This window comes from Tachypleus tridentatus, chromosome 7, assembly GCF_004210375.1.
Source record: "Tachypleus tridentatus isolate NWPU-2018 chromosome 7, ASM421037v1, whole genome shotgun sequence".
Lineage (NCBI taxonomy): Eukaryota > Metazoa > Arthropoda > Merostomata > Xiphosura > Limulidae > Tachypleus > Tachypleus tridentatus.
In genome coordinates, this window is record NC_134831.1 from 38,425,580 (window position 1) to 38,438,189 (window position 12,610).

The following is a 12,610-nucleotide window of genomic DNA, read 5'->3' on the forward strand; positions in this document are numbered from 1 at the left end:
AAGCTTATTATGGATAATTTGTTTTATAATTTCCCTACTTACATGTTGTACTTTTCTCGTGCTTGTTGTTTAAAGTAGGATTGTCTTCAATTACTCATGGATTATTTTGTACTTTGTGTTCTCGTTTCTCTTTTACATTCAAATATGTTTTAACTTTTACTATTCAGTGTACTCCATAACAATTATGAATTTGAAGTTTTTAATTTAATTTGGTCTACTAGTTTAATTTTTTCCCTGCCAAATTATTATTGTTAACTAATACTGATTGCCACATTCTTTTTTGCCTGTTAGTAGCAAATAGGGTTCATTACATAAAACATTTAAAACTTATTTGCAAATGAACATATGAAATTTTCAGTTTGTTTGGAATGTACATAGTTGGGCAGCCAGTTCTGTTCAAATATCACCATTTGTTTCGGAGTTTTTCAATGCCACTGGGCATCCTGTTCTGAACTGGTTGATAGTTCGGGTTCAGATGGAGATGGGGATTGTACATGAGGTGGAATTCCTGAACTGCTTCCTTGAACCACGGTTGCTCTTCTCTATGATTTCTCTAACTTTTCCCTGGTAGTGAAACCATTTTCCCTCGGGGTTTTAACTGTGTCTATCCCCTTTGGTTGCTTCATATTTGCTTTGTGTGCTTGGTCTACTTTCTTCACTACTGTCTTTTGAATTTTCTTCTGAGCTTTCATACTCAAAACAGTTACTTACTGAGTTCGAATATTGCTAATTATTTTTAAAACTTGAGCTGTAGTGAATGGTGAATATCTGCTCAAAGCCATTTTAGAAACTTTGTTGATAAAATTCCTCCCTTTTTCCCAATCCTAAAAACAATACTAATCACTAATACTAAACAATACAATGCAAAAACAAAATAGATGTCATTTTTTTAATATTAATTTGTTTTGAGCTTACTTTGATTTCCAAGTTATCTGAAGACAACATTAGAAAAAAATGCTAAAATACTATGTATTCATCTATTCATTACTTGTTTATTGGTGAAACGTCTGCTGTTTTATAACATAAACTGTTCATTAGTTTAAAGATTTAATACTGTAGGGGGATATGTTTAAAATCTAGTAATTAGCATGTGTAGAATAGAAAAGGATGGTGGATGTTTGCAATTAGAAGATACATGATGACTTGTAATAATACATCAAATCCAGTGTAATATAAGTGTATAAGACACTTTGGATGTAACTGTTTTTGATTAAATCTTTTTCTTCTTTTTTTTGTGTGATTATCTTGGTCAGTCAGAAAATTAAGACACGTGTAACCAATAAGAAAGCTAGTAACTAAATGTAATCAATTGGTTGTAATAGTACATTGTAGTATTATTAAATGTTTATTTGTAATTTGTTAGAAACATGCTTATTAGAAAAAAAAGTTAAAATATTGTATTGTTTTAATTTCTTTTCATACACATCATTCCACTGTAATAAGAGTAAACACAAAAACAGATGTTTTTTGGCACAATGAAAGGTAAAATTTTTATTATTAGTTACAACCAACTAGTTTTGGTAACACGGTTGCCAACACAGGACTATATAGTATCTACAGTTTCACTGAAACTAGTTGGCTGTAAGTAATAATAAAGTCTTTACCTTTCATTGTGCCAAAAATTTTTGGTTTTCATGTTTACTCTTAATACTGTATTATTATGTTGATGTTCAGAACAATTTGTTTAAATAATGTATTTTTCACACCCATTTTATTCAAGAATATTGAATTGAATCTAGTAAAGAAGATTACCTTGTCTTAAACATTTGTAAAAAAGGAGTAAGAGCTCTGATTGTTGTCCTTAGATTTAACTAATATGAAGTGTTGGGTAATTTTGGTTAAATCATAAATTTAGGCATTAGCAGGAATAGTATTGTTCAACTCCCTATTGGAGTTTATGTATTTGTTATGTTTAAAAAAAAAAATATTTGTGTATCTCCTAAGTTAGTTTCTTTCAAAATACTAGTGAAACTCCCTTGAGTATTTATTATTCACCTTTTTACTTGTATGTTTCTCTTTTATTTATGATAATGCTGTGAGATTCCCCACCATTGGCATATGCTGTAGTATTTTAAAAGATAGAATAATTTATGTTCAGTTATTACAGTTGTAATTCCAGTCAGAGTTCTTCAGCTATTCTTTTTATCAATATGCAGGTGAGAATAATGTGGTTGATGACATTGTGATTGTTTTGGTATTTCTTAACTTGCCACTTGTTTTATACATATAATTAGTTTTCTTTATCAAGATGCTGTTACGAATGAGCTTGTGGACAGCATCATGATACTGTTTAATTGTTTTTCTTTCACCAATAATGTGTTGAAGATTATTACTTAACACTTCACAAAAAAAACAACTGTTATGGTTATATTTCTCTAGAATAACAATGCAGAAGGTCACAATTCTGTTTATATTTAATGCAATGTTATAACTTAGTTCTATTAAAAAAAACTGAATTTTATCCAATAGATTACAATTCTACTTTCATTTTACTCTAAATAGTCCTCTCAGTGTTTGGACCAAAAATTGTGATGCCCTTGATCTTCCAACAGAAGAAAAACAACACTTGAATGAATTCATTGACCACTTGTATGAAGAAGTGGACAAAGGTTTGTGTTGCTTATTAACAAATAACCTGATAAAATAACCATAACTATGATTTTGACTTGTAAGTCTGTAATTATTAATAATGTTAATGAAGTAGAGGTTAATACTGTGGCTTAATTTAAAGTTTTTACTTCCCTGAAAGGGGGTCAGAGGCTGTCTGGAGAGGTCACTTGTTTTGACTACTTGCACCACAATGCAGTAGAGTTTTGTCTGTCAGTTAGTCAGTAGACACTGATGTGACATCACACAAGGGATACTTAATATTGCAATTTGTACTGTTGTGACATCAGTAAAATGTGTACATGCTGTGAATCTTGAGAAGAATTGTGCATTTTATAGGCTACTCCTCAGCATGACATGAACTTCAAAAGTAATAAATAAAAATATTTGTTACTTTTAAATTTGGTTTTATTCATTTTAAGAGACCATGCACAAGTGCATTTAGTTCATTAATAATTTATCTGAAGTAAATAATACAGCTTGAATTTCAGTTTTTGAGAAACCAAAAATGTAATGAAATCAGTTTTAAGCCTTAATTGAAATATGTTTAGATTGGGTATCATACCAGTAACAGTGTACTGTAAGTGTCAAGATACATGTGTTTAATTTACTGTAAGGACAGGAAATGAAAAGCATAATGGTTTTATAAAAGTTGATCTCTTACTGTAAATCAAAACATTTATGATAATTTAAATGTCATTTAACTTGTGTCTAAGAATTCTTAAAAACTTTGCAGTTAAAATAAAGCTCTAACAAACATCAGCTAATGTTGATGGCAAGAGATAGATGGGGAATTATGCTTACAAATTTATCATAAACTTATGGCATTCAGTGTCACAGCAGTGTTAACAAAACTAATCTTGTGTTGCTAATAAATACTGACTTTCAACTTTTTGATGTTTTCACATGCTAATTAACATCATTTCAATTTTTTTTTACCATCTCTATATTAATAAATATGTTTATATTTTAAGTTAGTGTTCATGTAATAATAAATATTAACTGTTAAGTGTTTTTGTTACTAACACTGTTTACTATTAAATATCAGTTGACAACTCACTTTCTGGTACTAGCTCTATGTGCTTATATTAACTGTAAACTTGTTACTAACTCTGTGTGCTAGTAAATATTAACTGTAAACTCTGTTACTAGCTCGATGTGCCAATAAATATTAACTGTAAACTACATTACTAACCCTGTGTGCTGGTAAATATTAACTGTAAACTCTGTTACTAGCTCAATGTGCTAATAAATATTAACTGTAAACTACATTACAAACCCTGTGTGCTAGTAAATATTAACTGTGAACTATGTTACTAGCTCGATGTGCTAATTAATATTAACTGTCAACTATGTTACTAATTGTGTGCTTGTAAATATTAACTGTAGACTGTTACTAACTCTGTGTGTTAATAAACGTTAACTGTCAATTATGTTACTAGCTCTATTTGTTAATAAATATTAACTGTAAACTATGTTACTAACTGTGTGCGTGTTAATAAATATTAACTGTTAATCAAAAGCTTACAGTCCATGAAAGCAAGGGAAGCAGTAAATCCCCAATATATGTAAAAAATATAAAACTAAGTATCAGCTAAATATAATGTTATGAACTTGTAACTGATTCATACTATACATAATCAGTAATCACTTTGTATGGGCAAAAACACTGTTGGGAAGAATCTGGACCACAACTCACAAAATGCTTCCTTTTTTGTGTTGATTTTAACTTTTTTCTTGGTAGAAAAGGTTTTATTTCTAAGTAAAAACAATGTTGTTACATGATATATTCTTTAAACTATAAAATGCTTCTTACGTGAATAATTTTCTGAACAAAAAATTTCAAATCATATTTGTGTTTAAAAAGAAAAACATATCTTGAATGTTAAATTGGCCACTTCTTTTGCATAAAGAAAGCAATTACCTGTTCATCTTCAAAATACACACAAAATTGGAACTTGTTGACAATTTATAGTCGATATATTATGTAAATCACTAAAAATTTAAGTGAAATACAATAAATGTTAGCATTTCATATTTACTATTTTATAAATTAAAATGTACAATAAATAAATCAAATGTAATAAGGAAAAAGTTATAGTTAATTTTCTTTTGATATTTGGCAACTTTAGTCTTTTTCATGAACTGCATCTTGTGCTTGTGGCTGTTTGTTACTTCCCTGATGTCACATGAAGTGCAGATGCTTCAGGCATTGTATTAAATGAAACTGTTATTTTTTTGTATTCATAATGTTTATGTGAAGTGTTATTCTTCTGATTTGAATATGGATTCAAAAGATAATAGGAAAAATTGTAACAGTATTATTGAAAGTTTATTAGCGAACAAGTTTGGTATAAAGTGTTTTAGTGATAAAGAAAGCATCATCAGAAATGGTAGGTCAATGCCAGCTCTAAGCCTGGCTGGAAGAACAAAGCAGTATATTTGAAAATTCCATGTAAACCAATATGATAGGACATCTTGGTTAACTGCTTGTCTTAACTTACAGAAGCTTTTCTTCTGGCTGTGTTTATTATTTAATGGTGAATTTGGGACATGGAACTCAAATGGATTTGATGATTCAAATGATGTGCATAAGACAATTAGAAGACATGAACATTCCTCCAGTCACATGTTTTCAATTCTAGGCCTAGCTAGCTTTGGAAAATCATGAATTGAATTCCAACTAAATAGCCAACATAAAATAAATGTACAAATGCACAATGGAAAGGTGAAGAGGAATAGACATTTTAAAAAGATCAATCAACTTAGTATACTACTTGGGTTAACAACAATTGGCATTTATTGGTCATGATGAATTACTAAAGTCTGCTAACCAAGGCAGTGTGAAGCTGGTAAATTTGTGTAAGACATGATCCATTATTGAAATTCCATTTAGAGAAATCAAGTGTTGTTTTTTTCTGACCTGTCAAATGAAATCCAGAATGACCTCATTAATTGTGTAGGGGGAAGTATTGTTGAATAAAAGTAAAGGCAAAATAAGTGATTCTCCATTTGTGGCTTTTACCTTAAATGAAAATACTGCAAGAAACATTTCTCAGTTTTCTAGTGTGATGCAATATGTGACTAAAGATGGGGAAATTTTGATAGATTTCTGGGGTTTACAAATGTTAGAGCAGGTCAAACAGCTGCAGATATATCCAAGATAGTGTTTAATTTACTCAATGAATTGAATATTTGGTCAAACTTTGTTGGGCAAACCTATGATGGGGCAAACATAATGTCCAGTGAGCTGAATGGACTTCAAAAGAAAGTTGGAGATAAGTATCCAAACGTTCTTTTCATTCATTGTATGACACACAGATTAGATTTAGTGTTGTCACAATCTGTGACAAAGTACAAAAAGTGTGACAGATTATTTGCAAAACTTAAATTATCCTTTTTGTTTTTTGTGAAGTTAATAAAGCATGTGCAACTTTTAGATACTGAACTGGAGAAAAGATTCCTGACAGTGGCCCCAACTCATTGGAATTATAATTGCTATCTAGTTAAAACTATCTGGGAATACAAGGAAGAACTCAATGAAGTATCAAATATTTTGATAATTTTGGTAACTGAGATACTGAAACCTTTACCTTTGCCAAAACACTTTCATCTAATCTCACAGATTTTGAGTTTTGGGCAGCAGTCGATTATACACCCCTACTAAGTGAGTAAGAAATGATCCCGGAGAAGACGTTAAAATAATATATAGAAAAATATTTTATGAAATTTTGGTTGCAGTTTGTGGCCAAATTGAAGTTAAATTTCAAAGCTTGAAAACCACAGCATTCTTTGAGCTTCTTGACACTAGAAAAACTGGAAGAAAACAAAAGATATTTTTTGAATCAGGATTAAAATCATTGTAAGATAATTATGGAAAATACTTTAATATTCATCACTTGAAAAGTGAATTTTCAGTTTTATGTACTGACTCGAAATGCTAAGTTGGATGCAACAATTTACAAAGTTGTGTGAGTTAACCTTCACTCTTCCACTCATCATTGTCTCAGGTGAGCATTCTTTCTCGTATTTGAAAACAATACACAGCTACACTAGAAATGCACAATGTGCAAGTTTAGTTTTAACTGTGATTGGGAAAAAGCTTCTTAAGGAAATAAAGAATGATAGTTTCTATGAAGGTGTAATAAATTTATTCAATCAAAAGGCAAGGAGGATAGGATTAACATATTAATAAATCAAGTGACCAAACATGTCTTGTGTTTATTTTTAATTAGAATTACTTTGTCTTAAATATAATTAATGACTACAAGTATTTAATTTTATATTTATTGGCCATCCTGTAAATATTTGTTTTTTTATTTTATAATCCACCTTTTATGCTTTTGTTTCCCCATCAGGACAAATTACTGCATGCCCCTGCTGTCAACTGTGTTACTAACTCTTTGCTAATAAATATTAACTGTAAGCTCCATGTTATTAACTCTGTTTGCTTATAAATATTAACTGTAAGCTCTATGTTATTAACTCTATGTTAATAAATCTTAACTGTTAACTTTGTTACTAACTCTGTTTGCTAGTGAGTATTAATTGTCAAATGTTGATGTTACTAGCTCTTATGTGCTAATGGATATTAACTGTTAACATTCCTTGTTACTAATTCTTGTGTGCTAATAAGTATTAACTGTGAATTTTTTGTTATATGCTAATATCCTTTTGATAAATATGAACTTGGAACTTTTGCTATTATTACCTTTGTGTTATAACTTACTTGTTGACTTGATTTGCTTAATCAATGGCCTCTGTTCATTGGTCCTTGTTAAGAGCTTAAAATAATTTGAATCGACAATTATGTCACACCCACATCAGTTATTTTCCAGTGCACATGATTTGTTTGAAATATTCTAATTTGCATTAGTGGCACTTATAAGATCTTGCCTGTAACAAAAGCAAATAAACTTGGGAACTATATTTGATGTTTTCAACGTAAAAATACATTTTTTATATGTTAAGTCAGTGGTTCCTAACCTTTTTTATGCCCCACACCCCTAAAAAAAATTAATATGTTCTCACACCCCTCACAGTAATTATTTATTTAAGAATAAAGGTGAAGGTGGCCAAAACAAATTTTTATAATCAGTTTTTAATTATATATAAACAAAAATGAAACATTTGGAAAAAAAAATACAACAAACTAAAAGTTGCATAAACCCTACATGGCCTACAAAAAATAAATTTTCATCCATGCATGAAATGAAATTTCTTTGAATTTGAAATGTTCAAATGTTCATAAGCCAATTTACATTTAATGACTCTTTTGTTCCTGTTTATTTCTTACGAGTTTTTCAAAGCATGGCACTTTGTTGCTGATAGCAATTTGCAAGTCTGCCTGTGATTTCTAGATTTTGTCTTGATTGACAAGAGGGCACTAAATCAAAACTTGCATAAGTATGTCGTCACAAATGGGATGAGCACATTCAGTACTTTTTCACAAAGTCTTGGAAGCATATCCATTGCCGAACACCAATATTGTTCCAAAGTTTTGCTTTCAAACTGTATTTCAAGAACTTGATTTGTGTGCAGTTCAATAAGATCTTCCTTCAGTTCTTCATCGTCTGACATATTATCCAAATTGAATGAGTATGGATTCACAATCCATTCTTCAGAAGTTTTCAGTTCTCCTCCAAAATATCCATCAAATGACTTTGATGGTATTTCCAAATGATCCACAATTTCTTCACACACACACATGGAATTAGGGACTCATCCTCACCTGCTATTTTTTCGAGTGATGGAAAATTTGAAAGATTCCCTCTTTTAACTCGTCGACATCAAAGATGTAACTTTTCTTTGAAAGCGTTTAACTTTTTGCAGCATTTCAATATGTTTATGTTTTTCCCTTGAAGAGATACACTCAGGTCATTCATACGAGCGAAAATATCACTCAAATTCAAATATTTGGTTGAATTCTTGTGATTCTATTTCTCTGGGCAGATCATAGTCACATTCCTTCAGAAAAGTTTTGACTTCTCGCAGTTCAAAGAAGCGCGTTAAAGCTCTCCCACATGACAGCCAGCAGACTTCTGTGTGGAAAAGCAAAACTGAATGCTCACTTTCAAAATCTTCACAAAGTGACTTGAAGAGGCAGTGGTTCAGAGTGTGACTTTTAATCCAGTTGATGGTCTTCACAGAAGTGTCAAGGACCTTTTTCAACTTTGGAGGCAATGTTTTTGATGCCAAAGCATGTCGATGAAGAAAACAGTGAGTACCTTGCAAGTGCACAATCTCTTGTTTCATCAGTGCAAAAAATCCTGATTTATTTCCTAGCATAGCAGGGGCACCATCGGTACACACAGAACCAATAATTTGGATACCTAAATCATATTTTGCAAAGAAGTCCTTCACACACTGGAAGACAACTTTCCCTTTTGTGGTTGTTTTCAGATCGTCACAGAACAGGAAATCTGCCATTATGGCACCATCATGAACATACCTCACTAGTGAGATGAGTTGACTGCAATTTGCAACATCAGTTGTTTTGTCCAATTGGAAAGAGATTTTCAAGGGACTAGCCCTGATATCTGCAATAACTTGGTCTAAAATGTCCAAACTCAAATCACCAATTCGGTTTTGAATAACAATATTTGATAACAGCACTAATTTAAGCTTGTTTGAGGCTTCTTTTCCATGAACAATTGTTGCCATTTCTAATGCACATGGTTTTGTCACCTCTTCTGCAATTGTATGGGGCTTCTTTGATTTGGCTACTTTACACGCCACGTGGCATGAAGCCATCAGCAGTGATTTGTCAGCAGATATAAAACCTAATTTTGGAAGGGTTGCTCGAGAATCAAAGTGGGCCCTTCTACCTTTCAACGATTCAACATCATGGCCTGCAACAGCTGCTCTACCATGCCAGTTGTTGAAGTGTTCCTGCAGCGTAGATGGCTTCAAATTTGCATTTGAAAGGACAGTGTCACAAAGCATGCACTGGGGTTTTTGCAGAACCTCAGTTGTTCCGATGCAAGTGAAACCAAGCTTCACATAATCATCATTTCATTTCATTTCATTTTCTTTGACATAATGAAGTGTTTTTACACAAACACAGAATCAACAATGCACTGACTACCATAGCATCTAGCATGGGTTTATATACTCTGCAAAACTTTCTAGAACATTCTTGAATATACATCACATGATGTCATCGATTAATTCTGGATACTTCTGGAAGTTTCTTGAGTCATGATCACATTAATACATAACATAAATAAATAATAGATACTTTAAGACTGTGTTCATGAACGTAACCTAATTAGTTGTGCCGAGTATTTCGGTTATGTTTATGTTTCGTGTGTTGTTTGTTTACAGTTGTACATTAAGATTTCAGTCTGCGCTGGTGACGGTAGAAACAATAGTTTATCGTAACAAAGCTACGTTTGTAACAAGAAAAATAAGAAATAAAAATCGAACGTAATTTTTGAATATATAGGACAGTACCCTTAATATAAACAAAAAGAAAAAAAAAACTGAAATGTTATCTTGCACCCCCTGGAACACTATCTCGCATCCCTGGTTGGGAACCACTGTGTTAAGTAATACTGCAGGTAAGATGTAGTTAAGCTGTATGAAAAGTGGACATAGTGTTGTATACTGATGGTTTTATGAAATATTACTCTTTGTTAATACTAACTTCCACCTCTCATTGTTACTACATTGGTTTACTAATAAGTAATAATTTTCACTCTTTGTTTATCAGTGTACTGATAAATAATAACAGTCAATTTTATTTGTTACTACTGCTACAATTTTTTGTAATTAATAATTGCCACTTTGTATAGTTTAAGATTTTATGATTTTTTTTTTATTTTTACAATTGCATACTTTCAAATCTTTTTATTAAAATTTTCATTAACTTCTAAAATATGACTGAGATTTGTGTTGCTTACTTGTATGATATCAACAAGACATTACCATAGAAATAAATGGTAAGTTGACAGTGGTAATAATAATAATAATTGACAATAAGTTAACATTGTAGTAGTAAGGTGGTAATAATAATGAGGAACAGTAAGTTAACGGTGATAGTGATAATATAGCATAATGTTTAAGGACAACAAGGGACCTGTTGGTACATCTCAGCTGCCCCATTCTCTTGATTTAGTAAGATTTGGGACTGAGATAGTAGGTATAAACTTTTAATTTAGATTTTAATAGTGTAATTTGTAGTGTAACATTAGGTTAGGTTTAGTACACTTAACAGTTCCTTAAATTTAGTTATGATTCAACTTTTGTGAGATTGTAAGACAAATTTCATAAATGCAGTCTAAAAACTAGTGAATTGTCAAACTTGGGTTGAACAGTGTTAATAACAGGCTATTGGTATTTAATCATAATATTGAAAGTTTATTTTAATCCTACAAATAATACTATAGTTAAGACTAGTTTAAGGGTTAAAAGGTTCCCAGTTTGTTAGGTGTGATAGGGGCAATGAATGGGTTTTATTTGGGAACTCTAGATTACTATGCATGCTTAAGGAAGCTAGTAGGGACGATGTTGAATTTATATGTAGAGGTTACTGGTTGGAGGCTATCCTAACTGAAGTTGAGGAAATAGATAAAAAGAAATATAAACTGTGGGAAATGATAGCAGGACTTCAAGAGGAGCTTAAGCTTTTAAATACAATTGAGGCATCAGCTAAGCTTAAAAGTGACATTCAGGAAGGTAGTGTTAGGGTTAAAAGTTATGAATCTAATTGTAAAGACTTTATTCTATTGAGCAATAGATTTCAGCTCTTGGTTGATGCAGATAAGGAACTATTGGAGGGAGGGAAAGCAAAAGGAATAAAGAAGGATATGAATTATGAAGTTAAAGACATGAATGATAAGGAGGTTATAGTTATAACCTTGACATGCACATGGATATATTAGACTGTGGGGTAAATAGGGAGAAAAAAATTAAATTATGCTACCTTAGTGCATAAGTGGAAGGCATAACTGGTGAAGCAAGAGATATAATGAAGGGGACTGACAATGATGCAGTGTTTGTTGTGCAAGGTCTTGGGTGTTGAGAGCAATGAAGAGAATGTTGCTGATTTACAAAATGATTTAGGTCATTCAGTGAGTTGGGCAAATAAATAGCCAATGGGTTTTAATTATGAAAAATGAAAGATATTGCATGTTGATTATCATAATTTGAATGGGAATAACCATAAGAGTGTTATGACAGAAAAGGATCTTAGTGTAATGGTTTGTTAGTCTCTAAAGCCATTTAAACATTGTACCATTGCTAGTGGTAGGGCAAAAGTGATTTTAGGTTGTATCTACAGGAATACTGAATGCAAGTCTAAAGCAGATACAGTTTTATTGTATATGCTATTGGTTAGCTCACATTTGGAGTATTGTGTTCAGTCTTGTGCTTCTTACCTTAAGAAAGACATTGAATTGTTTGAAAGGGTTGGTAGAATGGTACCTGGGATAGAGGAGACATTAAGATCCTTAAAATTATTTTCTCTTGAAAAAAGGGGGATCTGATTGAAATGTTTAATATTGTAGAAAGATTTGATAATGTTGATGTATCAACATTTTTCACACCTAACATACTTATAGAATTAGGTGACACAAATGTAGATTTAGGCAAGGCAGAAGCCATCTTCATCTAAGACAATTTTATTTTTTCAAAGAAGGTGGTTGACCAATGAAGTAGATTGCTTTTGGATGTTGTGGAAGCAGTAAACTTGAGTGAAACTTAAAGATAGCTTGATAGATATATTGAATGATAAGGGCTAGCTTTAAATTGTTGTTGAAATTTATTTGTTTAATAGTTTTAGTAATAATGAGCAGTAAGTTAACAGTAACAGTAATAATGAACAGTAAATTTATAATAAATGATAAATTATTTTGTTCAATAATACATATTTTATTCTTTTTGTTAAATACAGTGTCCATGTTAATAAAAATTAACTGTACAAAAGTAAAGACATTCCCAAGAGGATTAATTAGCATATTTGTGGTATAATCTTTAATAAATGTGATCAAAATTTTATATA

At 31.2% G+C, this 12,610-nt stretch overlaps 1 protein-coding gene across 3 annotated transcripts in view; it reads left to right on the plus strand.

Moving 5' to 3' along the window:
* Smyd5 (SET and MYND domain containing, class 5) overlaps positions 1-12,610 on the plus strand; it is a 56,767-nt gene that overhangs the window by 22,440 nt on the left and 21,717 nt on the right. For all 3 annotated transcript variants that reach the window (XM_076511189.1, XM_076511190.1, XM_076511191.1), the window contains one exon: positions 2,503-2,609. In XM_076511189.1, coding sequence (XP_076367304.1) covers positions 2,503-2,609 — 107 coding nt within the window. The remainder of the gene's footprint in view (positions 1-2,502; positions 2,610-12,610) is intronic.